Raw genomic sequence first — 27,547 nt, 5'->3', positions numbered from 1 at the left:
CGGACATTTTTGTCACTGGCAAGCAGGAAGAAGGCAGCGCCCTCGTAAGAGACGGACCACCGGCGAAGATTTCCGTCTTCGTGTGGCGTGGAAGAGGCGGCCATCTTTGTAAAGGGCGGGGGAGGCGCTGGAGACCCGGATGTTGTTTCTCTCCTTGCTCGGGCGAAGGCGGAAACGGAAATGGAGGGCGGGGGGCGGGAAGTCGATTGGGCTTCCTCTTCGCAGGCCAGAACAAGGGAGACCATGGTGAGCGCGCGCGGCGGGGAAGGCGGCGCCCCGCGAGGGAAGGGGGCTCCGGGCGGCGGCGGGGGGGCCCTCCTGGGTCTCGCCTTGGGCTGCTTCGGAGGAGGAGGAGGAGGAGGGAGCTCTCCCCAGGCAGCCCCGCTCACCTTTCCTTCTGTCCTTCGCCCCCCCCCCCAGGATGAATTTTCTGATCCCGACCTGGCTGTTCTGGGTGAGGAGTCCAAATCGGAGAATGGAGAAAATGCCCCCGTCTACTGCATCTGCCGCAAACCGGATATCAACTGCTTCATGATGTGAGTCCCCGAGGAGCTGCGAGGGGCGGAAGGGACAGGCTTGGCTGAGGGATGGGTTGCTCGTGGGCTGCGCGGACGGGGGGACGGGGACGACTGCTCTGGGTCCGGTTCAGCTGTAGCTGCTTGAAGGAGCCGTGTGGGGCGGTCAGAGCGAAGGGGGTTCTTTCTGAAGCCTGCAGTTGTGTCGAAAAAGGAGCTTACTGGGAGGGTATGCAGAAAGTTGTATTGTTCTGAAACCTGGCTGCCAAGAAGCTGAGTTAGGGAATCCTCACCTTTCCCTTTCTTTGCCCCCCTCCCCATCCCAGAGGCTGCGATCACTGCAACGAATGGTTCCATGGCCACTGCATTAACATTACTGAGAAGATGGCAAAGGCCATACGGGAATGGTACTGCATGCAGTGCCGAGGTGAGTTTACAAACAAGATAGTATTGAGACTGGGCTAGCCCCTGTATAACTGGCAAAGTCCTGTGTTTGGGTCCTTCAGATAGTGTATTAGAAACGTGGAATGCCTTGATTTTGCTTACAAAGCTATACATTTATTATTGTCACTGATGTTTGCAAATATGATGGGGAAATGCTGCAGAATCTGGAATGGAGGTAAGTAAAAAGAAGCTTACTTTGTTGGAAGCAATCTGAGCTTGAATAGACTGTCTTTTTGCAGCCTGGCTCTTCTTGTAAAACATTTTAAGAGTGATAATTTCTTATTAAGGTTATTGTAAAATAAGTGCAACGTGGCTATAAACTGTAGCTTGCCATGTGCCTTTTTTATTAATTGACAGCTGAAGGATTTTTTTCAAAAAAAGTTTTTATTAATTTTTCCAAATTATTACAAATCAAACCAAATTAAATTAGTTTAATACAGTTTCTTAAAATCAGGTTTCCCGCTCCTGTTCTGAACATATGATCATCACCATTTCCTCTTATTTAGAGTCCAGTTGATATCCTTCACTTGCCGTTAAACCATTCTCCCAGCTGGCTGCTTTTTTCACCTTACAAACAGCACCTCCGTTAAATCTTATAAATAAATAGTCCATTTCACGTGTGTATATACATTGTTGTTCCAGACCTGGTGTGCTGGGAGAGTTACTTATTATCTTCCATTGTTCAGTTCTTTGCAATGTTTATCTGGATGGTGCTAGGTCACATTATATTCCTTTTTTTTTAAAAAAAGATATTTATTAAAAGTTTAATAGTTACAGAAAAAAGAAGAAAGAAACAATAAAAAGTTCACAATACATCAAAAATAAAGAAAAAAACCCAATACAATAAAACAACAAGAAAAGCAAAAACATTCAAAAAAAACCACATCCAATATCTCTATCTCTCTACCTTTCATTTACTTATATCATCGACCTCCTCACACCTCCCTTTTTTGTATTCTTGTTCAATTAGCTTTTTCAGCAAATCCTTTCCATCTTTCTTTTTTAAAAAAATCATATTTATTAGAGTTTCCAATAATATAGAAATATAACAGAAAAGAAAAAAATAGAATATATTTAAAGCCTTACTTTCGTTACCTTCTTTCTAGGACTCCCTCCTCCCCCTCCCGATTATATTCCCCTTTCATTAATTTGGTTCCACAAGCTCTCACTCCCAGTTTAAAACTTAATATGTTTAACCCATTAACCAATTCAATGAGAGCCAGTGTGGTGTAGTGGTTAAGAGCGGTAGTCCCGTAATCTGGGTAACCGGGTTCGCGTCTCCGCTCCTCCACATGCAGCTGCTGGGTGACCTTGGGCCAGTCACACTTCTGTGAAGTCTCTCAGCCCCACTCACCTCACAGAGTGTTTGTTGTGGGGGAGGAAGGGAAAGGAGATTGTTAGCCGCTTTGAGACTCCTGAAGGGGAGTGAAAGGCGGGATATCAAATCCAAACTCCTCTTCTTCTTCTTAAATTATACAATCTTGCCATCATCCCTCATCATTAACAGAAAAAGAAAAAAGATTTTTCCCCAAGATCCACCCCAATTTCCTTCCACGAATTCCCTTTTTTAAACATGTCAAATCAAAATACCATGATATACAAAAGTTATATAAAGAAATAGAAGATAAAAAATATAAGAAGGTTCAAAAAGATGGTTACATAGCCTTTGGATTCCAAAACTCCCCCCTCCCTTCCCCGGTTTGAATTCCCCATGTCCATCAGTCTATATGTTGTCAGCCTGGAGGTCTCAAGTCCATGGCCAGATTTTTTCCCATTCCACCTTGCCGGTTTTCTTTTAATTTATTTATTTTAATGATGTTTAACTTCAAAAATCCAGTCTAATAGAGGCCTTTAATTTCCTTGGTCTTTGCTGCTCCTCCCATTGTTCTTTCCGTGTCGTAGTTAGTCCTTTGTTCTTTTTATTCCTTACTTTCTCAGGTTTCTTGTCTTGTTCAGCTGCTAAAACGTTCTTATTCCGAGATCTGGTATCTCTACAGAGGTTTGTTGTTCAGGAACAAAAACTTACGTCCAGTCCCTTCCTTTCTTCAATAGAAAATTCTATTGTCTCCTTTTAATGTAAACACCTCTGTAGACAAAATACTATTTCAGTTTTGCAGCTTTCCCAGAAGATAAGTCCTGTGCGAATCCCAGAGTGATTTTCCACGTACGACCACTTGTAATGTCCCGAAACCCCTCTAGGGGAATTGTAGTAACTTTGTGTCCTCTAATCCAAGAGTCAAATTGTTGTTCCTTATTTTCCGACATTTTATATCCATATTGTGTCAAATTGTAATAGAATTAGCCAGCAAAATCCTTGTAACAAAGTCCTCTTTATATTCTCCAGCTTTGACAGCTACTTTGACAGCTGTCAAAGTCTCCGTCTCTCTTCGCCAGGCTCTACGAATCGCCCCGGTTCCCAGGGGGGGTTGCATTTTTCCTCTCACCCTCCACTCTTCTCCTCCAGCACAATTCTTGTAATTTCCCATCGTGGAATTAATGATTTTTATCAGCAATAAACTTCTCTTTCGATCTTGGTTACCCAGTCCTTGTTTTAGAATGTTTACAATCGGGGGGGGGGACTGACTTCCTTTTTAGATCACCCCCGCTCGTGCCGAATCTGAAAAAAAAATCTTTTTTTCTCCTTTTGTACCCGGTTTCCCAATTACTCACGGGTTGTTGTTGATAGTCCGAATTTCCAATGGAAGAAGTCAGCGCTCTCCGTCGAATGGCATGCGGCTGCACTCGGCAGGGGAAGCAGTGGACTCAAAGCACCACGCCACTCCCCGGCACCCGATCCGAAGCCTTTAAAAAGGCTCCTTCACGAGTCGGGAGGGCGCTAGCGTTGCCAGCCGAGTCCCCATGTCCACGGGCTCCGTGCCCGTGGTTTTTAAGGGTCCCCGCGTCGTCGGCGCAGTAGGACCCAGCCCCTGCCGAGCAGACTCCCTCCGGAGCTCGGAGGGAGCCCGCCATTCGGCGATGGCGCCAACCCGGAAGTCCCCTTTCCATCTTTCTTAATTTTTTTTTCTATAATTTATCTTAACACAATCTAACCTTAAATTTCCACTTTGACCCATTAACAATCTATTTTTACTTAATTCTTTATAACATTTCTGCTAAGGCCATATAACTTCATTCCAGCATCCTTCTAACATTCATTAATTTTACAATATTTCTGTAAATAAACCTTAAATTTTTTCCAATCTTCTTCCACTGACTCTTCTCCCTGGTCTCGGATTCTGCTAGTCATTTCCGCCAACTCCATGTAGTCCATCAGCTTCATCTGCCATTCTTCCCGGGTGGGTAGATCTTGTGTCTTCCAGTACTTTGCAATGAGTATTCTTGCTGCTGTTGTAGCATACATAAAGAAAGTTCTATCCTTCTTTGGCACCAATTGGCCGACCATGCCCAGGAGAAAGGCCTCTGGTTTCTTGAGGAAGGTATATTTAAATACCTTTTCCCTTTCATTATAAATCATCTCCCAGAAGTTCTTAATCCATGTCCACCAAAGGTGAAAGAATGTACCTTCAGTCTCATTACATTTCCAGCATTTATTATCAGGCAAATGGTAGATTTTTGCAAGCTTGACTGGTGTTATGTACCACCTATAAATCATTTTCATTAAATTCTCTCTTAAGGCATTACATGCTGTAAACTTCATATCTGTGGTCCATAACTGTTCCCAGTCAGCCATCATAATGTTATGACCAACATCTTGTGCCCATTTAATCATAGCAGATTTCACCGTTTCATCCTGAGTATTCCATTTCAACAGCAAGTTATACATTCTTGACAGATTCTTAACTTTAGGGTCTAGCAATTCTGTTTCCAGTTTTGATTTTTCCACCTGGAAGCCTAGTTTTTTATCCAAATTATATGCCTCCATTATTTGATAATAGTGGAGCCAGTCTCGCTCTTGTCTCCCTCTTGTTCTAGAATTTCCCAATACTTTGGCCATTTGGCCTCCATATTGAGTTTTTTCTGAGCCTTTGCTTCCATTGGTGACAATCATCTCGGGGTTTTATTTTCTAACAAGTCTTTATATCTTATCCAGACATTAAACAGTGCTTTCCTGACAATATGGTTTTTAAACGCTTTGTGTGCTTTAACCTTATCATACCACAGATAAGCATGCCAACCAAATACATTGTTAAAACCTTCCAAATCCAAGACATCAGTGTTTTCAAGAAGCATCCATTCTCTCAGCCAACAAAAAGCAGCTGATTCATAATAAAGTTTGAGGTCTGGCAGGGCAAATCCACCTCTTTCTTTAGCATCAGTTAATATCTTAAATTTTATACGAGGCTTCTTGCCCTGCCAGACAAATCTAGAGATATCTCTCTGCCACTTCTTGAAGCAGTCCATTTTGTCCAAAATTTGCAATGTTTGAAACAAAAACAGCATTCTTGGCAATACATTCATTTTTATCACAGCAATTCGGCCTAACAACGATAACTTCAAATTTGACCACATTTCTAAATCCTTTTTCACTTCAATCCAACATTTTTCATAGTTATCCTTAAATAAATTCACGTTCTTAGCAGTCATGTTAACCCCTAGATATTTCACTTTCTTAACCAGTGTTAATCCTGTCTCCTTCTGAAACTTATCTCTCTCAATCTCAGTTAGATTTTTCTCTAAAACCTTAGTTTTTGTCTTGTTCAACTTAAAACCTGCTACCTGACCAAATTCTTGAATCAGTTCCAGTACTCTTTTAGTGCTAGATTCTGGCTCCTGTAGAGTCAATACCAAATCATCAGCAAATGCTTTCAATTTGTACTGTTTGGCTCCCACTTGTATACCTTTTACCAATTGGTCCCTTCTAATCATATTTAGCAAAACCTCCAGGACCGATATAAAAAGCAATGGAGAGATTGGGCAACCTTGTCGTGTTCCTTTCTCAGTCTTAAATTCTTCTGTCACTACGTTATTCACAATTAATTTAGCCTTCTGTTCTGAATAAATTGCACCTATACCATTTCCAAAACCTTGACCAACCCCCACCCCCTGTAAATTCTTCTTCATAAAACTCCAAGAAATGTTGTCAAAGGCTTTCTCCGCGTCCACAAATATCAAAACTGCTTTAGTATTGATCTTCACTTGTAGTTTTTCTAAGATATTAATTATATTCCTCGTATTGGCAGACAAGTGTCTGCCCGGGAGAAAACCCGCTTGATCTTTGTGAATTTCTTCTGCTAACACCTTTTTTAATCTTCTAGCCAAAATATCTGCAAAAATTTTATAATCCACATTAAGCAGTGATATGGGGCGGTAGTTCTTAAGCTGTGTCTCTATTTTCGGTATAAGTGTAATATATGCTTCCTTCCACGACTCTGGTGCCTTTTTCCCTTCCAGTATTTCATTACAGACTTCCTTTAAAGGTTGTATTAACCATTCTTTCAGAGATCTGTAGTATCTTGAAGTCAAACCATCCGGTCCTGGGGATTTACCCAATTGCATGTTCTGAATGGCCCCTTCTACTTCCTGTTCCGTTATTTTATAATTCAGCATTAACTTATTTTCCTGGGAAATTTTTTGTAGTCTATTCATTTTCAAAAAATTATCAATGTCCATTTCTTTCTGCGTCTCCTGTGTATATAGTTTTTTGAAATACCTCTGGAAGTACTTTCTAATTTCCACTGGATTCTGTATATTCTTTCCTTCCACTTCTACATTCGTAATAGTATTAAGTTTTTATCTTTCTTCATTTGCCAAGCCAACAGTTTTCTACACTTATTTGCCGATTCAAATGTCTTTTGTCTCATCTGTTTAATCTTCCATTCTATTTCCTGATTCATCATTTTCATATATTGTACTTGATATAACTTTATCTCTTTCAAAATCTCCTGCGACTTTGGTTTCACCCTCAATTTCTTCTCTCCTTCCTTTATTTTTTCCAGGATTTTGTCTTTTTTTCTCATTTTGAATTCTCTTCTTAATTGCATTCTGTTGTATCAAAAATCCTCTCATGACCGCTTTGCTTGCATCCCAAATTACTCTTTTTTCCACAGTAGTGTTCATATTTATCTCAAAATAGTCTCTCAAAGTTTTTTGGGCCTTCTTAGTGAATTCTTCATTCCTAAACAAAGTATCATTCATCCTCCATCTAAAGGAACCAATTAGCGTCAATTTCATTTCCATCTTCACGGCATTATGGTCGGAGCAGGTTTTGGGGCAGATTTCCACTTTACTAGTTTTCGGAGCCAGTCCTCTGGTTACCCAAATTTGGTCAATTCTTGTCCATGTCATTTTAGCCTCAGAGAAGAAGGTTCCCTCTCTTCCCAGTAGGTCACATTATATTCCTTCCACTGTTTACGGACTAGCGTACGAGCTGCAAACATAAAAAACTCATAAAATGAATATCCAGACTCCGGCATTAAAATTCCGCTCTGGAGTTCTTCCTCGGCACACAGTTAAAAGTAAGATCTTTTCTCAAATTCAGTCTCTTTACCACACTGTTTGGCAGCAGTTCATTCTCCCCCCACCCACTTCATTCCTCCAACAGCAGTTCAGGAATAATTTTAAATAAAGTCCATTCATCCTTGGTTGGGGAGGAGGGCATTATAAAACTTTGTTAAATTTTTTTGTTGAGCATAAATCAAAAGCCTCCCCCCTCTTTTCCGAAGTAACAAACAAAATAACAGCTGCGGCTACACACGTCCTTTTCATTATGCAGGGGAGGATAGGAAAAAAGGAGACAATTTGAAGACCACAAGAAAGCACAAAGCACCTTGTCCTCCCCTTCTTTTCCTGGCTGTTAAGGGTTCTCAAGCTTCAAAGAAAACATTCAGATACCTTCAAAGAGCAAAAGTCCAGACCTTTCGGCATCTGACTGATTGCTGGCCATTAGCATATGTCGGTTCAGGAGTGCCTCTCAATTAATGCCAATTGTCCAAATTATGGAGGAACCAGCCACAAATCATGCTGGGGATGGAGGCTCGTCCATGCCGCTCTGCCTTTCAAGTTGGCAGACACGGGCTTGGCGGCACAGTGGGATGCAGTGAGCTCCCCAGACCCAACTGGGGAACATTGCAAGAATTTTTGCCTCATAAATCCTGGTTGTCCCCTGCCTGAATCTCTTCGCTGCGTGTGGAGGGCAGCAAGCAGCTACTGCCAGTGACTCGTGATGTAGCCAGAAACTGAAGTAACCACTGGAGTTAATTTGTTAAGTTTTATACCCTGATCTCCCTCTGTGTAGTTCAGTATATCATACAGAAGACTTTTTTCAAACTACTTGCTGGTCCAGGCCAACTTAGATTCAGAGAAAGGACTACATCTGCCTGTATTTGCCCACTACTCTCTGGTCCAAGAGTTGAACCATGTGGGTTCTCTTAGCTAATTTTCCTTTCTGCTCTACAGAGAGAGACCCAACCCTTGAGATCCGGTACAGGCACAAAAAGTCCAAGGAGAAGGATCGTGAGGGTGAACGGGAACGTGCCGAGAAGGACGAGCTGCGTGCGAAGGCCCAAGAACTGGCATTAGAGCAGAGTCGCAGCTCAAAAGTAAGTGTTTTAGCAGTGAAAGGGAGCAGAGTTCAGTCACACCTGTGCAGGGCCTGGCATTCCAACTCCAGAATGTTGAGTGTTTGGGTTCAGAACTGTGGGGCAACTGCCTACTCCCAACAGTCATTGTTTGACTGTTTCATGTAGTACAGGTAAATGCTCCTGTCCAGCTTTTTGCCTCCTTTGCCTGTTCTTGATTGGACAGCATGAAGGTGAAATCATTATAGAAGACCATGGGGCTGTAGCAAACGGTGTGTGGACTTCAAGCCATTCCTTAGAGATTTTTGGTGAATTTGCTGTAATAGCTGCTTCAGACTTCTTTGGGACGTTCACTCACCTCTGCCCAAGTGGAACACTTGCTGTAATAACTAAGCAGCATTCATTTTGCGGTAAATATTCCAAGAGATTGGTTACCATCTCTTTATGCCTAATCTCCAACACATCTCCCCCCCCCAATCTGCTTTCCTCTGGCTGAATCCTTTTATTCAGAGCTGGTTATCAAGCTAAAGGACTTGCTTCCAATAGAGGCTAGAACCCAGGATTTGTGGGGTCTTGACCAGCAGTAACGGATAATTTTATTACTCATTTATATAGTCCATTTATGAACTGCTTCCCATGAGGCATCACAAAGCAATTTGCATTATTTTAAAAACATACATAAAACATTTACATATACAATTACATATATAATTTTAGAATTTCCTCTGATTGCTGCAGTTCACCTGCTTGGAGAAGGCAGTCTGGAGTTTCTTTGTTCATTATAATTATTATTTATATACTGCTTTTCTGAGAGAAAATATTACAGAGTGGTGTACAAAATTCAAAGCATTAATACAATCAATCCATAAAACTATAACACAAGAATCTAAAAATTTAGTGAACAGTGGGATGGGACTATAATAGCGTTTTAAGACAGCACATATTAAATGCTGGGGAAATGTATGCCCCCCCCTTCCATCCTGCTGCTCTCCTGTCAGTATTTCTTTGGACCTTGAAATGTTTTGTACAGGACTGGGGTGCCAGGTAGCAGTGTTATGGGCAAGCGAGCAAGCAAGCAAGCGAGAGAGCCCGGTTGCAAGTAGGCATTGCAGCTCTCTAGTAACAGGCCCTGGATGTTCACTTGGAAAGCCTACAAATATGGTGCAGTTAAAATGATCATTTGGCTCTGCATAAACATTTTCACATCTGATATCCTGTTTAGGTCAGGGGTGGGGAGCCTGTGACCCTCCAGATGTTGAATTCTGACTCCTATCATAGCTGACCATTGGCCATGCTGACTGGGGGGGCGGGGGGAATGGGAGTCCAGCAACAGGTTCCCCAGCAAGGATTTAAGTCACGTATAGTTGTTGCCTCAACCTATTTCCCCTCCTGCCTAGATAATAATGTATAGGGTTAGCTTGTTTGGACTCTTATGTGATGAACCCTGAAGGTTAAATACGCATATTGATGAGAGCCACTCGTTTTAAAAGCAGGCAGGTTAAGGTTGCAATCCTGTACTCACCTGGAAATAGGTCCCTTTGTACTAAGTGGGGTTTTCTTCTGAGTATGGGATTGTGCTGTAGTATAATATATGTTTATCAGTATACGATCTGTTGTGTATACGTGTCTATCAGCCACAATAGCTGAATGGAATCTCCATGGACAGAAGGCAATATACTTCCTGATGAATGCATGCTGTGAATAAACAATAGTGGAAGGCCATTCCACTCCTACTCTGCTTGTGAACTTCCTGTGGCATCTGGCTAGCTGCTGGAGATAGAAATGCTGCACTAGAATAGCAGGGATCCTAGCAGGGATCTTCTTATATTCTTTGATGCTTTCTTATAATGGTGGTGATAATTGAGGTTTCTGGATGATGTGAGGAAGGAAAGGGAGTACTTAAGCTCATTTGCAGGTTTCATGGCTGGCAGTATCTGGCTCTATAAATCTGAGGCATGTTTGATAGATCTGAGTAAGTAAGTACTAACTACCACCTCGTGCCCAAGTTAAGGACATTGCTGTGGATCCCTCAGGTTCCTGTGGCCAGGAGTGCTTTTCCTCTTGTTGAGAAAAGGGGAACCCTCAGATTCACCATTTGATCTTTGTGACAATTTGGGCTGTGTCAGCTGTGCTGGAATATTTTAACATGCTCCATATGGGTCTTGCTCTCTTGTCTTGCTCTCTGATAATATGTATGCCATATCAAACACTTTGGAGGAAGATCAGGTTACAAAATTTTAACAAATAACTCCAGCGATCCCTCTAGATAGCCTCTACATACTCATCTCTCCCCACTTCCTTTCATTTTTTAAAATCAGCAGCAGATCAAGCGCTCAGCGCGCATGTGCGGTGAATGTGAGGCCTGCAGGCGCACAGAGGACTGTGGACAGTGTGATTTCTGCCGTGACATGAAGAAATTTGGGGGCCCCAACAAAATCCGCCAGAAGTGCCGGCTGAGGCAGTGCCAGGTTCGGGCTCGGGTGAGTGTTCCGGTGGGCGCTTTCTGCCCAGAGATCATTGCATGTTTTTCTCTGTGGGTCACTTTCTTGGCTGCTCCACCCCAGAGGAGCAGCCACCTCAAATTCAAGCTGTTGATTTGTGTGTAGCTCACACGTGATTTTTGTTTCCCGTTCTTTTCTTCCTAGGAGTCCTATAAATATTTTCCAGCTTCGGTAAGTTTCCTTTTTCCCTCCAGTTTTTTTTCTTTCTTTTTTTTCTTTTTCATTAAAAATGGGACCTAAAATAGTTGAGTGTTCAGTTGGGACTCCTGGTTTCCCCCCCCCCTAGATAGGGGAAGCAGAATGAGACCTGGTCTATGCACACAGCAAAATAAGGTGGAAAAAAATCTGGGAGTGGTTGAGTGGACTGTGCTGCTTCAGATCGCAGATGGAGTACATGTAGAACAAAAAAATCTCCCTTCTGGAAGGAATGAGCATAGCAGGGAGAAAATGTATGATCTGGCTTACTCCATGTTGATTTTATCCCCCTTGCAGGGTGTATTCAAAAAGGATAGCCATAAATATATATTAAAAGATAACCCTCACCTGTCTTGAAGTGAGATGGTCCATTATGCCACATCATTTCCACCTTGTTCTGCTCTGTGTTCGGATGCAGCCTAATAGTTAGTGGGGTGTAGTTGGCAGTGCATTCCTGTACATGTTTACTTGGAAGTAAGGTCCTGCTGAGTTCAGTTGGGCTTAACTCCAAGGTAAGTGAATGTAGGATTGCAATCTCAGAGTCCAGTTTGGATGCATTCTCAATTGCAGGTTTTTTTGTTGGACACTTCAGCCCTGCTTTTTTTGAAATGACTGAGCTTCTTCTCCTCTCTTACTGATTTTGGGAAATAAGCGGGTGTTGGGATTCTCTCTCTCTCTCTCTTTTTCTCTATATTTCTGCTTCTCACGCTTTGCTGCTTTGATCTTCAGTGAGTTCTGTTTTCTGTTCACCAAAGCTGTGCTCAGGAAGGGAGGGGTGTGCTCACGTCTGTGCTGTTTCAATGCATTATGCTTTTGAAGCCAGATAGATGGCTTCTTTAATGCTTTCCTCTCTTTCTTCTTTTCTCCTTTTTCTCTCACTGCTTTCCCCTCCCTCTCCCACCCCCACTTACCCTAATGCTCAATAGATGTTACGGGGGCGGGAGGATGATCTGCAGATGCTAAAGGAACAGCTAGAATCGGCTGCCACACCTGAACCCCTGTCGGATGACGATCTGCACATAGATCCCGATTTGTATCAGGAGCTTTGTTCAGGGGCCTTCGATGACCAGAACCTGGTGAGACCTGTGCTGGACCTGTTCCCTTGGGATTCCTTGGTCGAGTTGGCAGGGCTCATGCATACGGATGTCAAAAAGCTGTGTCCTAGGACAGGATGTGTTCTGGGTTGCCTCTTTCTTGCCCCGCATCATCTCTTATTCTGTGTTCTGAAATTACTCAAATCAAGTACGCTGGAGAAATATAGCCAAAAAACATGGCTAAATGGTTCCCTGCTTATCCACTTTCAACTATTCCTAGAGCACAGTATATGAAATCTATCCTCAGGTCTGCTTTTTGTTGCTGCTTCTGTGGCTCACCTTGTTTCCTCATTTTAAGCCATCTCTAGCCCTTTTCCTCTTGAGTGTTTACTATTTAGCTGACTGCTTACCCAGGCCCTCTTCTTGTTCTTGATTCCCAGCCCCTTTGCTTCTTTGCTTCCCAGAACCTCTTACTTAACAGCATATAGGTCTGCCTGTGGAACTTCCATTCCTTTTTTAAAAAGCCAAATTTTAATTAATTTTTTTCATAAAGAAATATTTTTAGATTAAAAAAAAATTAAAAAACTGAGAGAAAGAGAACAGAAAACACCAAAGGAAAAGCAAAGAAAAAGAAGAAAAACAACAAGAAGGAAAAAAACTTTCTGATTTCCCACCTTTTGAATAAAAGAAATTATTCAAAATATTCACTCTAAAATGACACCCAACTGATCTGCATTCTGTTAGGCAATATTTTCCAGTCTTTTGACCCAAATAGATTAATTCATTTTCATTTTTACACAAAAAGTCCAAAAGGGGATCACTAATTATTATTAATGAATGTCATCAATTTGCTGTGGTTTTCCATCTTGATTTTTTTCAAAAACGATCTCTTCCAGCTATGTTTCTTCCATTCTTTTTCTAGGAAAAGCACTGGAGGCCTGATAGCTTTTTCCTCTGAATTCACATCAAGTTGTACACAGAGTATTTTCTCTCTCAACTCTTACTTCTGTCAGCTCAGGGTGTCACTTCATCTCTCCACCCATGGCTTCATTCCATTCCTCCAACATTGCAACTCTCCCATTTGGCTATTTCATTCCTCCAAGCACCTGTGTGTAAGACTTCCATTTCACCGTCTGTTGCCTCCAACTCTACCATTTCACCCTCCTGTTCTGGCAATCCTTTATCCATATTCTATTCTGAAGTCTCTGTATCCTCTTGGATTCCACTTTCCATTTCATCCTTCTATGGACCACTTTCATTCACTATTTCATCAGTCTTAGCTCTAATCATTTTTATTTGCTCTTCAAACATTTGCTGAAGTTTGTCAACAGTCAATGGAACGTCCAGTGATGTATTTGTCATACTGAATGTTCTTGATCCTAGTAACAATTCAGTCTCCACCTTAAGATCTTCAATCTTCCTTATCCAACTTAAGATCTTCACAGCGTTATTTCTTATCAAAACACAATCCTTTCCTATAGATGAAATATGAAGTAGCAAAATTCCATTTCAAAGCAATACTTTCGTAAGGATAACAGAGAACTAAACATAAAGAAAATAGGGATCCTAGCACTCAGAACTCCCTTGATTTTTTAAAACTATTGGTTCCAACAATTAGAGCATACTTGTTTTATCTTCAGCCCTCAAACGATCAACTCTTCTTAAAGCCAGAAATTAGCTCACACATCAGATGTAAATTTCAACCAGCAAATGGAGAAACCCCTTTTAGTCTTAAAGGAAGGCTTTGCAGACCCAATGCCCTGAGCCCTCTTACATGGCTTTTGGGCAAGATGCTGATTCCTTCGCTCTAAGTCATTCAGCCCCGCCTGTGTTTCCAGGAGCTGACAGCTTCTAAGTCTCCCAACAATTTCTCTCACAGAAGCTGTACTGTTGATTAATGTTCTACTGCTGACAACCCCCGCCCCCAGCAATTGGGATGTTTGGGTTGTATCCACCATGGTAGCTCTGTTTGTGCAACAAACTTCCACATGTGGTATGGAATTTTCCTTGCTGCCCCCCCCCCCCCCGGAAATCTTCTCCAGGAGGCTGGGAGACCTTTGCAAGTAGATTTTGGGAATGCGTGGGGAGAGGAGGGAAGGGGAAATCTGTTACACAAGCAGAACTCTGTGTGCTTGTCACTGAATATACCATATTTTTTGCCCTATGGGACACACTTTTTCCCCTCCAAAAATGAAGGGAAATCTCTGTGCGTCCTATGGGGCGAATGCAGGCTTTCGCTGAAGCTTGGAGAGCGAGAGGGGTCGTGTTTCCTGCTTAGCAGGGGGTTGGACTCGATGGCCCTTGTGGTCTATTCCAACTCTATGATTCTATGACCCCTCTCGCTCTCCAGGCTTCAGGAAGCTATCAGCAAGCCTGGGAAGCCCGCGGGAGTTCCTGCAGGGCTCCCTAGGCTGCGGATAGCAGCCTGCTGCCCGGAGCGCGGGGCGCGCTGAAGCCGCGGCTGGGGGGGGGGAATAATTTTTTTTCTTTATTTCCCCCCCAAAAAACTAGGTGCGTCCTATGGGCCGGTGCGTCCTATGGGGTGAAAAATACGGTAGCCCTTTGTGAACATTCAAAGCTGTTGCTGCTGTTTAGCTGCTTTCTAGGCAGGCAGCAGTTGCTTTTTAGCCTGCATTTAATTGCTATAACTTACCTTAAGGGACGCGGGTGGCGCTGTGGGTTAAACCTCAGCGCCTAGGACTTGCCGATCGCATAGTCGGCGGTTCGAATCCCCACGGCGGGGTGCGCTCCCGCCGTTCGGTCCCAGCGCCTCCCAACCTAGCAGTTCGAAAGCACCCCCGGGTGCAAGTAGATAAATAGGGATCGCTTACCAGCGGGAAGGTAAACGGCGTTCCGTGTGCTGCGCTGACTCACCAGATGCAGCTTGTCACGCTGGCCACGTGACCCAGAAGTGTCTGCGGACAGCGCTGGCTCCTGGCCTCTAGAGTGAGATGAGCGCACAACCCTAGAGTCTGTCAAGACTGGCCCGTACGGGCAGGGGTACCTTTACCTTTACCTTTACCTTTACCTTTACCTTTACCTTTACCTTAAATAATTCCAAGATCTTTTAAAAAAATGAAGCAAAGATTAGGATGGTGGAACTAAATGGCAATTAAGGTGGAAAGTACATTCACCATGGGATAGACACCTGTGGTATTATAGGGCATTGAAGACCCAATTCTTGCTGACCAGAAGATCTGCCATAGAATCATAGAAGGGTCCCTGAGAGTCATCTAGTCCAGGCATGGGCAAACTCGGCCCTCCAGATGTTTTGGGACTGCAACTCCCATGATCCCTAGCTAACAGGACCAGTGGTCAGGGATGATGGGAATTGTAGTCCCAATACATCTGGAGGGCTGAGTTTACCTATGCCTGATCTAGTCCAACCCTGTGCAATGCAAAAATCTCAGCTAAAACATCCATGATGAATGGCTCTCCAACCTCTGCTTACAAACCTCCAATGAAGGAGAGCCCACCACTTTCTGAGGGAGTCTGCTCCACTATCTTAACAGATCTTACCATCAGAAAGTTCTACCTGGTGTTGAGTCAGAATCTCCTGCATCGTAACTTGAATCCATTGATTCAGGTCCCCTCCTCCAGTGCAAACTTGCTCCATCTTCCCTGTGAAAGTTATTTAGATACTTGAAGATGGCTACTATTTCTTCTGTTTACTTGGGACTGGATCCCAGCCATTCTGATACCTGGTTGTAGAGGTTGGTAAAGAAACACTTCTTCGTGGCAGATATCCATAGGTGGCAGTATAACTGTCTATTTGATCCAACTTAAAAAGCCCAGTACAAAGGTGACCCTCTTGCTTTGTGAAGCATGCAAAGCCATTAACTGTCCTACAAAGGGGGGAAACCAGATTTGAGTTTGCATGATGAAGTTGTAGCATAGATAGCAGCTGCCATGAAGAAAATAAGGGTGTGAAAGGGCTGCAGCCACCATTGCAAGCACTGGCATATATGGGTTTGGCTTGGAACCTCCTAATTCCCTCAGTGAAGGGGTTCTTCCACAAAGCTAGCTGTTAACCAGGATGTGAAGTTCAGACTGCACACAGTTCTTTCTTGGGGGCAGGGACCAAATGCTTTCCTGCCCTCCTTAAGCCAAACTACCCTGCCAGACAACCTCCAGATCCTTTTAGCACGAGAATGGGGAACCTGTGGGCCTCTGGGTGTTGCTGAACTACAACTCCCATCATCCCTGACCATTGGCCATGTTGACTAGGGCTGGTGGGAGTTGCAGTCCGCAGGTTGTAGTAGTAGTAGTAGTAGTAGTAGTAAGTAGTAATAATGATAATGATAATAAAATTTGTTGTTTATATGCTGCCCATCTGACTGGGTTCCCCCAGTCACTCTGGACAACTTCCAACAAATTAAAACACAATACGACATCAAACAGGACTGCCTTCAGATGTTTTCTAAAAGTCACATAGTTTTTATTTCCTTCACATCTGACCAGAAAGTGTTCCACAGGGCGGGCACGGCCACAGAAAAGGCCCTCTACTTTTGCACATCTAGATTTCTTGGAGGACTCCTTTTACTTTTCTCTCTTTTCCTCTCTTAGCCATGGCTCAGCGACACTGACGATGCGCCCTTCCTTGATCCTGTGTTGCGGAAACGCGCTGTGAAAGTGAAGCATGTCAAGCGGAGGGAGAAGAAGTCTGAGAAGAAGGTATGATCCTAGATGGTGGGTGGGAAATGTCACAACTGTAAGAGTGCCAGACTTGTTTTTAGCGACCAGGCCTTTTCCCAGAGCTGCAATTCTTTTTGGGTATGTAACAGGACAAAATCACACTTGTAAAATCAGAATATTTATGCAACACATTGGCTAAAACTATTTATGGTAGCCAAAATATCATGTGGCCAGCAGTTCCCAAAACATCAGCTATGCAGATAATAGGTTAAATATGGGAGAGGTCAAGCTACAGTGAAGAGCGTATTGCATTTCAATACCACCCTTTATTCAGAAATATTTTCATATACATTTGGGGGGGGGGTGTAGAAGTTAGTTCTTGAAAATGTAAGTTATTTATTCAGCTTCCTGAACTCAATTGTTCTTTGTACAGTTGGAGAAAGGGTGTTCTACTCTGACTGGCAGTGGCCCTCCAGCATAGGTGCCACTTTCCGAAGAATTGGGGTGTGTGTGTGTGGCAATGTGTGATGTTGGAGAAGCTGGGCGCAGCATTGCAGCAGTGGCATGGCTTCAGTGGCTGCAACGCCTTCTGCTGCTGCCATTGCCACTGGTCTGGCGCTGCTTCCCACCTTCTTCCCCTCCGTGGCAAGAGGAGAAGGAGCCGCGGCCATTGAAGCTGCACTGCACGTGGCTCCAGGCTTGTCCTACTTTGGAGGAGCTGGGGCAGAGCTGAACCCCGCAGCAGCACAAGTAGCAGCACAGGCTTCCATAGTTGTGGCTTTGGCTCCTCCTGCTGCCATTGGCCTGGGGCTGTTTCCTGCCACCTTTGGTCTTTGGGGTGGGGTGGGGTTGCCCCCTCCCAAAAATATCAGGGGGCCCCAAAGGGCTCAGCTCCTAGGAGATGGCACCCCTGCCCTCCAGAGTCTCTGGCAAGAAGTGTTTCTCCCTATCCCTTGCTCCTTTTAATTGAATATATCACAGATTAAACCTGGGACCTTGTACACGTGAAGCTGTGGTCCTGGCTTATGCATTTTTTAATGTGAAAAGTATCCAGTCATTGCATGGCGACACAAAAATACATATGAAAGAGGAGAGTTGTTGCATTGTGACTTGTGACAGAAGACCAAGCATATGAATGTATTTACAAGATGTTGTTTTAATACAATAAATAACTAGTCTGACAACCCATTTTGGTGATTGCTTTAGACTTCAGTGGCTTCTGTTAGATGATGATAAAACCACTGTGGTGTAGTTGCTCAGTGTTCTGGACTGTGAGCAGAGAGACACAGATTCAAACCCTCTGGAGGAAGCCCTTCTAATCTAAGCCTGCTTCCTCAATGGTGCAGCCAATCCCTGCCACCTGTGGGGCTTCCACTGTGTAGAGCTCTCTTCAAGCGCTGACCATTAATTGATTGCTGCTGCTGGCAGAGAGCCGTATGCTGCACATTAAAGCCTCAGCAATTAGCTAATAATCAGGACTTCAAAGGACTTTGCAGGCATTGCTGATAAGCTGATTAGCTGATTAGCATTGTCTGCAACCCCGTTTTGGCCCTGGTTGGTTTGGTTTGGCCAAAAGGGCCTGGTAGGCCTTATTAAGCCTGCAGGCTGGAGATACCTTGCAAAATAATAGCAAAAGGAATAAACGTATCTGCCTTCCACCTCTGCTGCTATAATTACCAGTGGGGGGGGGGTGTTAGGGTTAGCGAAAGGAGTGCAGGCAGCTGGCAGGTCATTGCTGCCTGAAGTGTCAGTGTTAGATGAATGTACTATTGGCTTTATGGCCAAACTATCCTAATCACAGAAGTAGGAAATAGGCGGCAGTAAATGGGATTGCCTGTATTTGAAGGTCATGAGTAAACACCGGTGTCCCTTTTGCTCTTGCAAGGGTGGGCGAATTCTAGCCATGTCATCTCTGGTTCTTGCCCTGCAGAAGGAGGAGAAATACAAACGTCACAAGCAGAAGCAAAAGCATCGCGACCGGTCAAAGCATGCTGAGCGGGTGGACACCAAAGACCCATCATCACTCCATCAGTGCCTTGGCCCTGGCTGCATCCAGGCTGCTCGGACTAACTCCAAGTACTGCTCGGATGAATGTGGCATGAAGCTGGCAGCAAAGTAAGTGGGGGAGCCTTCCTTGGGGGGCAGCTTTATTTCCTTTCTTAGCAGCTTTGCCCATTCATTGGTTTTCCAGCATGAGTTGGGTAATGCAGGGGTTTGTGTGCAGGAAAGAGACTTTGGGCTTTTAAAATGTGGACTCACTTGGGCCCTTTGGATGCTTAACCTTAGCCTCCGCTCTTCAGCTGTCCCAAAGAAGTAATTATGACATAACTGAAAGGGCGATTCGGAGGAGGAATGCCATAATGCAGTAATGGGCAAAGTGAATCCCGTAACAGCCTAAGCCTGGGAGCAAGTGCATCAGTTTGAGTTGTGGGAGTTCTGGGTGGTTTTCTTATGAGCTGAAAATGTTCCCATCCTGTAGGTTTGTGTTGTGCAGTGTGATGCTGTGTGGCGCACCCTGTTACCATCATATTGGCCAGTTTTCAGTTGCATGCACCCTCTTGTCTCTGTCCTTTCCCAGCCGCATATATGAGATCCTGCCGCAGCGCATCCAGCAGTGGCAGCAAAGTCCATGCGTGGCGGAAGAGCATGGCAAGAAGCTACTAGAGCGGATACGGCGGGAGCAGCAGCAGGCCCGGCTCAAGTTACAGGAGATGGAGCGCAAATTCCATGAATTGGAGGCTGTCATTGTCCGGGCCAAGCAGCAAGCCATCAAAGAAGACGAAGAGGTACCTGGAAGAAGTGCAGGAGAAAGGAGCAGGCAGCCAGGCCTCCTCTCTTGGGGGGTTGCAAACAGCACCTCCTTAACCTTCCAGGGAGGACTTGGGTGCATTAGACTAGAGCCCTTTTGCAACCTAACTGTATACGTGTGTTTTATTTCGTACATTTGGGTGTAAATTTCACAGATAGTTGTGAACACTGACAGCATGGGTCTGTTCCCAGATTAAACAGAGAACATACCCTTATTATAGGTATGCCCTACCTGTGACTTATTCAGTGCTGGAATGGTTGCATGTGAGCTTGATGCTCCAATCCAGAGCAATTTATTTCTGATGTTCTGAAGGGATAAAGAAAATGACAACAACTCAGACTTCCCTGGGAATTTTATTGCGAGGGGCAGGATATAAATTCTTATGATAAAATAAGCTATAGTTCAGCTTGCTTTTGCCTTATGATTCTCTGGTTGGCAGCATCTGCTGATTTCAATTGATGCCAAAGCTTACTTGTTTAATCCCTGGTGTGACCAAGCGTTAGGATCTGCATTAGGCGTTACAACACATTCGGGTGAAAACAAAGCAGCAGCAGTAGTAGTAATAATAAAAAAATTATATTTCTACCCCGCCTATCTGGCTGGGTTTCCTCCAGTATTGTTCTTTGCTAGGAGCAGTGATGTAAGGTGTTGAAATGTTCTTGAGCACACAGCAGGGCACCCATCCCTTTATTTATTAAGTGCTTCCTAAATGTTTTAGTACTGTAGCTTGCCTGGAACTGCAGAAACTGGGGGTGGGATTTTCAGGTGTCTGTCTGAGGGGGGTTTGCCTTGGTGGGTTATAAGTTCTGCAGGCTTGCTCAGAACTTCCTCATGGAGTTGTAGGGTGGGATGCTGTTTGCTTTAAATATCTGACCACTAAATCCTGACACCTGCTTGCCTCTTTCCTCTGCCACAGACCAGTGAAGGAGACAGTGATGACACAGACTTGCAGATATTCTGTGTCTCCTGCGGCCACCCCATCAACCCCAAGGTGGCGCTGCGGCACATGGAGCGGTGCTATGCCAAGGTTAGCTGCCTGTCTTCTCTGCGCTGGGTAACCTTGGTGTTGGGCTTCAGGGGCCTGTGTTTGAATTGAGACGCTGCTATCCAGCCTCTGAAACAGGGATCTTTGTGGCATACCTGAAACTGGGTTTAAAAAAAGGTTTGGTAGATGTGGTAGGTAACCCCAGGATGTGGAAAAGTCTTAGCCAAAGAGCCTCCTCTGCTGGATTGTGGAGCAGCCTTCTAATTTGCTCCATCAGTGGGTCAAGGGAGATTACTGTCCTTTAACATTTGTCAAGCAGCTATAGACAGAGCTGCATGGAAAAAACCAATGCAAATTCTGTACAAAGAACAATTGAGTTCAGGAAGCTGAATAAATAACTTACATTTTCAAGAACTAACTTCTACACCCCCCCCCCAAATGTATATGAAAATATTTCTGAATAAAGGGTGGTATTGAAATGCAATACGCTCTTCACTGTAGCTTGACCTCTCCCATATTTAACCTATTATCTGCATAGCTGATGTTTTGGGAACTGCTGGCCACATGATATTTTGGCTACCATAAATAGTTTTAGCCAATGTGTTGCATAAATATGTTGGGATAGGTCTGTTGATGGCTAGATGCCATGGAAACGAGCTCGGCTTCTATAGTCAGAGCCTGGAACTCGGGGGCTACCTATCATTTCTGCAGCAGCCCTGCCCACCTGTCATAGTGCGGCTTGGAAGTCCACTGGATTTCTAGCTCACTGGCCAGTAGGTTAAGAGCTAGTTGAACTTAGGTGGAGGATCTTTTCTTCACTTGATGGTGCTTTTAATGTTTGTTCTGCTGTGACTTCATGGCTGTGTTTTTCTCTTCTGTCTGTCTCCCCCCATCCCCCGCAGTACGAGAGCCAGACATCCTTTGGGTCTATGTATCCAACACGTATTGAAGGGTAAGCTACCTGCCCAACTCTCAAGTTCCTTTTCGCTATGGGCTGTTCACCAAACCCTCCTCACCAGGTTGCATGCCACTGGTGCCATCTGTCTTGCAGTTCTGCTTCTTTGTTACACAGTTACCCTGATGGGAACAAGAAGCTGTGAAGAAATGCAGTGGCCCTTTCCAAACCCAGTACTGTCCACTGGGTGGAAATCTAGTTTTTGCCAATACATATTTAATGTTTGTAGCTGTTGGCCATTGCAAGAGTCGGAATCCATAGCTTCCTTTCCACTCCCAGAACAATGTGAGACTTTTGCATCTCACTTACGGAACAAGGGAATCCTAGTGCCTTATGTCAACAGTACTGGGTGCCCACCTCCATGCTCACTTTCTTTTTATGAAAGGTGGATGGGCATAAATGGTTTTTAAAAGTGTACCCCATGTTGCTAGTTGGTATTAGTGCAATGAAAAGGGTGCTTGGATTATGTAATCTTGAATTTGATGTCTGTCTGAGCTGCTTATGAATGAATGAATGGTGGCTTTTGTCTGCTCGGTAACTTGGAAAGAAACTGACAGCCCTCACTTTACTCCTACATGAGCAGGTACATGGGAGAGAGTGGATTAAAAGGATTGGCTTGTCAAGATAGACACCATGCTTCAGCCTAAACAGGTAGCAGGCTAGGAGGCCCAGTTCTCACTGAGGTATTAAAGGGGTGTGGGATCTACCAATAGATGTTAGGTGGGGCTTAGGGGGCGGGGGAAATAAAACCCCTTCATGTAGAAAACTAAATGTCAAGAAGGAATGTGTCCTTTTACTGACATCTAGTTTTTTTGTTTGGGGAATTGACCCCCTTTAGTGGGCATGTGAATCTCTAACTGTAGACTGAAATTGTGTCGTTCAGGCCACCTTGGTTTCCCATAGGAATCCGATTGGCCACTGTGAGAACAGGATCCTGGACTAGATGGGCCAGTGACCTGATTCAGCACAGCGCTTCTTGGGTTCTTATAAATTGGGTCCTAATACTGTCTTAAAACTCAGCAACATCCTCATTTTAATGGTCTTCCTAAATTGGTTGATGATCTCCGGCGGACTAGGGACAAAGGTGAGAGCTGTTTCCTAGTTCTGCTGGATCTCTCAGCGGCGTTTGATACCATCGACCATAGCATCCTTCTGGACCGTCTAGAGGGGCTGGGGGCTGGGGGCACTGTCATACAGTGGTTCCGCTCCTTCCTCCTGGGCCGTGTTCAGAAAGTGGTAGTGGGGGATGAGTGTTCAGACCCCTGGGCTCTCACTTGTGGGGTGCCTCAGGGTTCTGTCCTCTACCCCATTCTTTTCAACATTTACATGCAGCCGCTGGGAGAGATCATCAGGAGGTTTGGGCTGGGTGTTCATCAGTATGCGGATGATACCCAGCTCTACCTCTCTTTTAAATCAGAACCAGTGAAGGCGGTGAAGGTCCTGTGTGAGTGTCTGGAGGCGGTTGGAGGATGGATGGCGGCTAACAGATTGAGGTTGAATCCTGACAAGACAGAAGTACTGTTTTTGGGGGACAGGAGGCGGGCAGGTGTGGAAGATTCCCTGGTCCTGAATGGGGTAACTGTGCCCCTGAAGGACCAGGTGCGCAGCCTGGGAGTCATTTTGGACTCAGAGCTGTCCATGGAGGCACAGGTCAAATCTGTGTCCAGGGCAGCTGTTTACCAGCTCCATCTGGTACGTAGGCTGAGACCCTATCTGCCTGCGGACTGTCTCGCCAGAGTGGTGCATGCTCTGGTTATCTCCCGCTTGGATTACTGCAATGCACTCTACGTGGGGCTACCTCTGAAGGTGACTCGGAAACTACAACTAATCCAGAATGCGGCAGCTAGACTGGTGACTGGGAGCGGCCGCCGAGACCATATAACACCGGTCTTGAAAGACCTGCATTGGCTCCCAGTACGTTTCCGAGCACAATTCAAAGTGTTGGTACTGACCTTTAAAGCCCTAAACGGCCTTGGACCAGTATACCTGAAGGAGCGTCTCCACCCCCATCATTCTGCCCGGACGCTGAGGTCCAGCGCCGAGGGCCTTCTGGCGGTTCCCTCATTGCGAGAAGCAAAGCTACAGGGAACCAGGCAGAGGGCCTTCTCGGTAGTGGCGCCCACCCTGTGGAACGCCCTTCCAGCAGATGTCAAAGCAATAAACAACTACCTGACATTCAGGAGACATCTTAAGGCAGCCCTGTTCAGGGAAGTTTTTAACGTGTGATATTTTATTGTATTTTTGGTTTTTATGGAAGCCGCCCAGAGTGGCTGGGGAGGCCCAGCCAGATGGGCGGGGTATAAATAATAAATTATTATTATTATTATTATTATTATTATTATTATTATTATTATTATTATAGCTTGGTCCACTGCTGACTTTTACGAGTTATGAAGGGGTTGCTGTGTGCATTCCCACATATTGGTTTTGGGCTACTTTGTGGAGCACTGGGTGGAAACATCTGGGAAACAGAATGGGAGTGAAATCTGTGGAGAGGGTTATTCTCTCACCTCAAAATGTATTTGTGGGAAATCAGGAACCCCATTCGTCAGGTTTCTCTCTTCCCCCAACTGCTGCTCTTTCTGATCAAGAAACTCTGATCTCAGATAAGGCAGAATTAATTTTGCTTCTAAATTTGGGACACACATGCTATGCATGTAGAATATCTCTGTTTAAATCTCTGGCAACTCCAGACCCCTGTCTGGAACCCTTAAGTGCTTCTGCCCATTAGAGTGGACAGGCCTGACTCCAGGTGAGGCAGCAAGGTGTGTTCCACAGTGTTGATGTGCAACCTTGCTTTCCTAGCATTTAACCTGAATTGACACTCCGTTATTATTTTTAAAGTTTCATTTACATTTTTAAAAATAACCCATTTCTGATCAAGTTCGCTGAGGATAAGGCCATGACTTTGTAATCTTACCTGTGTGTATTCTTTTCTCCAGGGCAACTCGCCTTTTCTGTGATGTCTACAACCCACAAAGCAAGACCTACTGCAAACGCTTGCAGGTCTTGTGCCCAGAGCATTCCCGTGACCCCAAGGTAGGAACAGAGTGCTCTTCCGGTGAGGTCCTAGTCCACTGTAGTTTAGGAACAGGCTAGGATAGGCCATCATTCAGATTTAGGAGGGGAAGGACTATTAGGTGAAATACAGTGTTGTGAGCTTTACCCAGGGCTTTGTGCTGTGGTGATTCAGTAAGAGTGCAGAGAAAGCATAGTATGCAGCACTGAACATGGAATTGGCTATCATTGCAAGGAAAGCAAGTTTCTAGCCCTTAGTTTCTAGCACGGATACACTTGCAAGCTAATGGGTGATGCCTGCAGAAGTATGGCAAGCCAGAGGCATAACTGAACAATGTTCTCAGAGAGCAAAGGACTTCAGTGTCCTGCATGACAGCAGAACCGACTCCCTCAGAAGGCTGGATGGTCATCTGTCATGTACAATTTACCGTATTTTTCGCCCTATAGGACACACTTTTTCGCCTCCAAAAATGAAGGGGAAATCTGGGTGCATCCTATGGGGCGAATGCAGGCTTTTGCTGAAGCTTGGAGCGCGAGAGGGGTCGGTGTGCACCGACCCCTCTCGCTCTCCAGGCTTCAGGAAGACATCTGCAGCCTAGACAGCCCTGTGGGAGGTCCCGCAGGGCTGTCTAGGCTGCGGATAGCAGCCTTCTTCCTGGAGCGTCGGGCGCCCTAAAAGCAGAGTGCCCGGTGCTTCGGGAACACATCCGCAGCCTAGGCAGCCCTGCGGGAGGTCCCGCAGGGATGTCTAGGCTGCGGATAGCAGCCTGCTGCCCAGCGCGAGGGGCGCCCTGAAACAGAGCGCCCCTCGCGCCCGGCAGACATCCGCAGCGTGGGGAGCCTTGCAGAAGTTCCCCGCAAGGCTCCCCACGCTGCGGATAGCAGCCTGCTTCCCAGCGCGAGGGGTGCCCTGAAGCAGAGCGCCCCTCGCGCTGGGCAGACATTGGCCAGCCCCACAAGCTCGGTGGACAGCAGGGAGGCGCAGCGCCGCCATCCCGCTGTTCCTCGACCTGGTTCGGTTTCCCCGACCTGCTTTTGGGGGGGAAATAAAGGAAAAAATTTTTTCCTTTATTTCCCCCCCAAAAAACTAGGTGCGTCCTATGGGACGAAAAATATGGTAGTTATGATTACTGCATTGCAGGGGGTTGGACTAGATGACCCTCAGGATCCCTTCTAATGCTAAAGTTTTGTGATTCTTTGATCCTATGACAAGTAAAGCCCGAATAAGTTATGCAAAATGAGAAAATTATGCAATTTTTTCAGGTTGTAGAACTGCACTTCTCTTGTGTTCCATTTGGATTATCTTTGTACAGAATATTTTTCAGTGAGACACACACCACAGCTGTGGCTTCATCCTGCTCAATCTCGACTGCAACTTTTCCCTAGGTGTCAGCAGATGAGGTGTGTGGGTGTCCCATGGTAAAAGATGTGTTTGAGCTCACGGGGGAATTCTGCCGCGTGCCCAAGCGCAAATGCAACCGCCACTACTGCTGGGAGAAACTGCGACGGGCGGAGGTGGACCTGGAGCGAGTGCGCGTGGTACGGATTGGGAACTCGTGTTAGACCTTGGGCGGGTGGACAGCACAAAAGGACAATGGCCTTGTCATGCTGCCTGTGAAATAGGCGTGCCAATTTCAGGGAGGGTTGCAGCTAATGGGAATCCTTTGGACAATGGGTTTGGTCTGATTGCTTTCCTCTTGTTCCTTTGCGTCAGTGGTACAAGCTGGACGAGCTGTTTGAGCAGGAGCGGAACGTCCGCATGGCTATGACCAACCGCGCTGGGCTACTCGCTCTCATGCTGCACCAGACGATTCAGCACGACCCCCTGACCACAGATCTGCGCACAGCCACCAACCGCTGAGCTGGTGAGTTAGTGGCCTCAGTGTCAGTCCAGGATGCTGAGTGCTCATGCGGGGCAGGGACTGGAGGTAATTTGGCTGAGGAGGACTCAATTACATGGGCTGACTAACCCCTGTCAACCTTTGGCATTGGCCATGAGCCCAGGATTAAAAGCTTTTCTTGGCTACTGTGACCACAGGAATGATCAGGGAGGCTTTTTCTCCTTGGGTCTGATCAACAACTTGAATTGCTTGCATGCGAATTGGCCTGCCTGCACTTTCCTGCAAAAGGGCAGCAGCTGGAATCTCTGGCTCGGTTAAGGGGAAGATGGTAGGGTCCTGTGCTGTGTCTTTCCTTCCCTAAAGTCTGCCTGTCTTTTTCCTCTGCAGGTGTTTTCCTTCATGACCAGACCTTCATGATTAAGTGCCAACTGAACCAGAACCTTTTTTTTTTATTTTCATAAGCTCTCATTTTTTAAAAATTAATTAAAATGGTCTGGTGTTTTGGCTCTGAGCCCCTTCTTCTTTATCTTGTAGAATCTAGCAGCCTTTGACCTTGCCCCTGTGCCAGTGGCCTTTAGCCTTGCCTGTATATAGTCTTTTTAAATAAATATTCATACGGTTTTAAGTGGGAACCCGCCCCCACCCAAAAAATGGAAAAGAAAAGGGAAAGTGTTTTTGCTACTACCGGCTTAAGCTAGCCCCAACTTCTCTAAGCAGGATTTTGATTAGATGTGATGCTGTATTGCAGCACAGACTTTTCTAGGCATTAAGTGGCCACCCCCTTTCCATGTAGTTGCTGTTGGCTAACAGACATTGAAAGGAGGGTGACTGGCTATTGAATCAGGGCAAGGAAGGCAGCCATGCACAAACAAACTGTTTTATTGTGCTGCTGCTTGGAGGCATAAGAGAGTCTAATAAAAGGTACATTCAAATGTTCTGTGAGTGTGTGTTAATTAGGCAGGATGTCTTGAAAGTGTGAATTACTGTTTTATTTGCTGCTGCTGCTTCCCTGTCTTCCTCTGTCCTTCCTGGTAACCCAGATCTCTTCTAGTTCTGCAACCTCCACTTATTTTGTTATCTGTGCAAGAGGTGACAGGAACAAGTTGTCTACCAGCCTCGTTTACCTCATCACTGCCA

The 27,547-nt window shown here is 45.2% G+C and overlaps 1 protein-coding gene across 7 annotated transcripts; it reads left to right on the top strand.

The window, feature by feature from the left end:
* Positions 1 to 102: 102 nt before the first annotated feature.
* On the top strand, positions 103 to 27,342 carry CXXC1 (CXXC finger protein 1). Of its 7 annotated transcripts, none has more exons than XM_083482522.1 (16): positions 103 to 246; positions 421 to 536; positions 842 to 942; positions 8,316 to 8,458; positions 10,759 to 10,917; positions 11,083 to 11,109; positions 12,060 to 12,209; positions 16,734 to 16,841; positions 18,733 to 18,917; positions 19,381 to 19,588; positions 20,528 to 20,638; positions 21,499 to 21,548; positions 24,494 to 24,590; positions 25,956 to 26,108; positions 26,284 to 26,434; positions 26,798 to 27,342. In XM_083482522.1, the coding sequence occupies exons 1-15, from the start codon at positions 181 to 183 to the stop codon at positions 26,428 to 26,430; spliced, it is 1,821 nt and encodes a 606-aa protein (XP_083338648.1). In that variant the 5' UTR covers positions 103 to 180; the 3' UTR covers positions 26,431 to 26,434; positions 26,798 to 27,342. The 7 variants fall into 7 exon arrangements, with proteins under 7 accessions (XP_083338648.1, XP_083338647.1, XP_083338650.1 ...); XM_083482521.1 differs by having other exon boundaries at positions 10,756 to 10,917; XM_083482524.1 differs by lacking the exon at positions 11,083 to 11,109.
* Positions 27,343 to 27,547: the final 205 nt, after the last annotated feature.

The sequence above is a fragment of the Podarcis liolepis genome (assembly GCF_965112155.1).
Source record: "Podarcis liolepis genome assembly, chromosome: 17".
Taxonomy (NCBI): domain Eukaryota; kingdom Metazoa; phylum Chordata; class Lepidosauria; order Squamata; family Lacertidae; genus Podarcis; species Podarcis liolepis.
Note: the sequence above shows the minus strand (reverse complement) of the source record. Positions and strands in the feature narration are given on the sequence as shown.

What these genes read in the sequence shown, in the direction of transcription:
- CXXC1 (XM_083482521.1), top strand. Translation starts at nt 181, where the DNA reads ATGGAGGGCGGGGGGCGGGAAGTCGATTGGGCTTCCTCTTCGCAGGCC. An exon ending in GGCATGAAGCTGGCAGCAAA is followed by an intron (nt 18,918 to 19,380) that starts GTAAGTGGGGGA and finishes GTCCTTTCCCAG; the next exon opens with CCGCATATATGAGATCCTGC. An exon ending in TGGAGCGGTGCTATGCCAAG is followed by an intron (nt 20,639 to 21,498) that starts GTTAGCTGCCTG and finishes CATCCCCCGCAG; the next exon opens with TACGAGAGCCAGACATCCTT.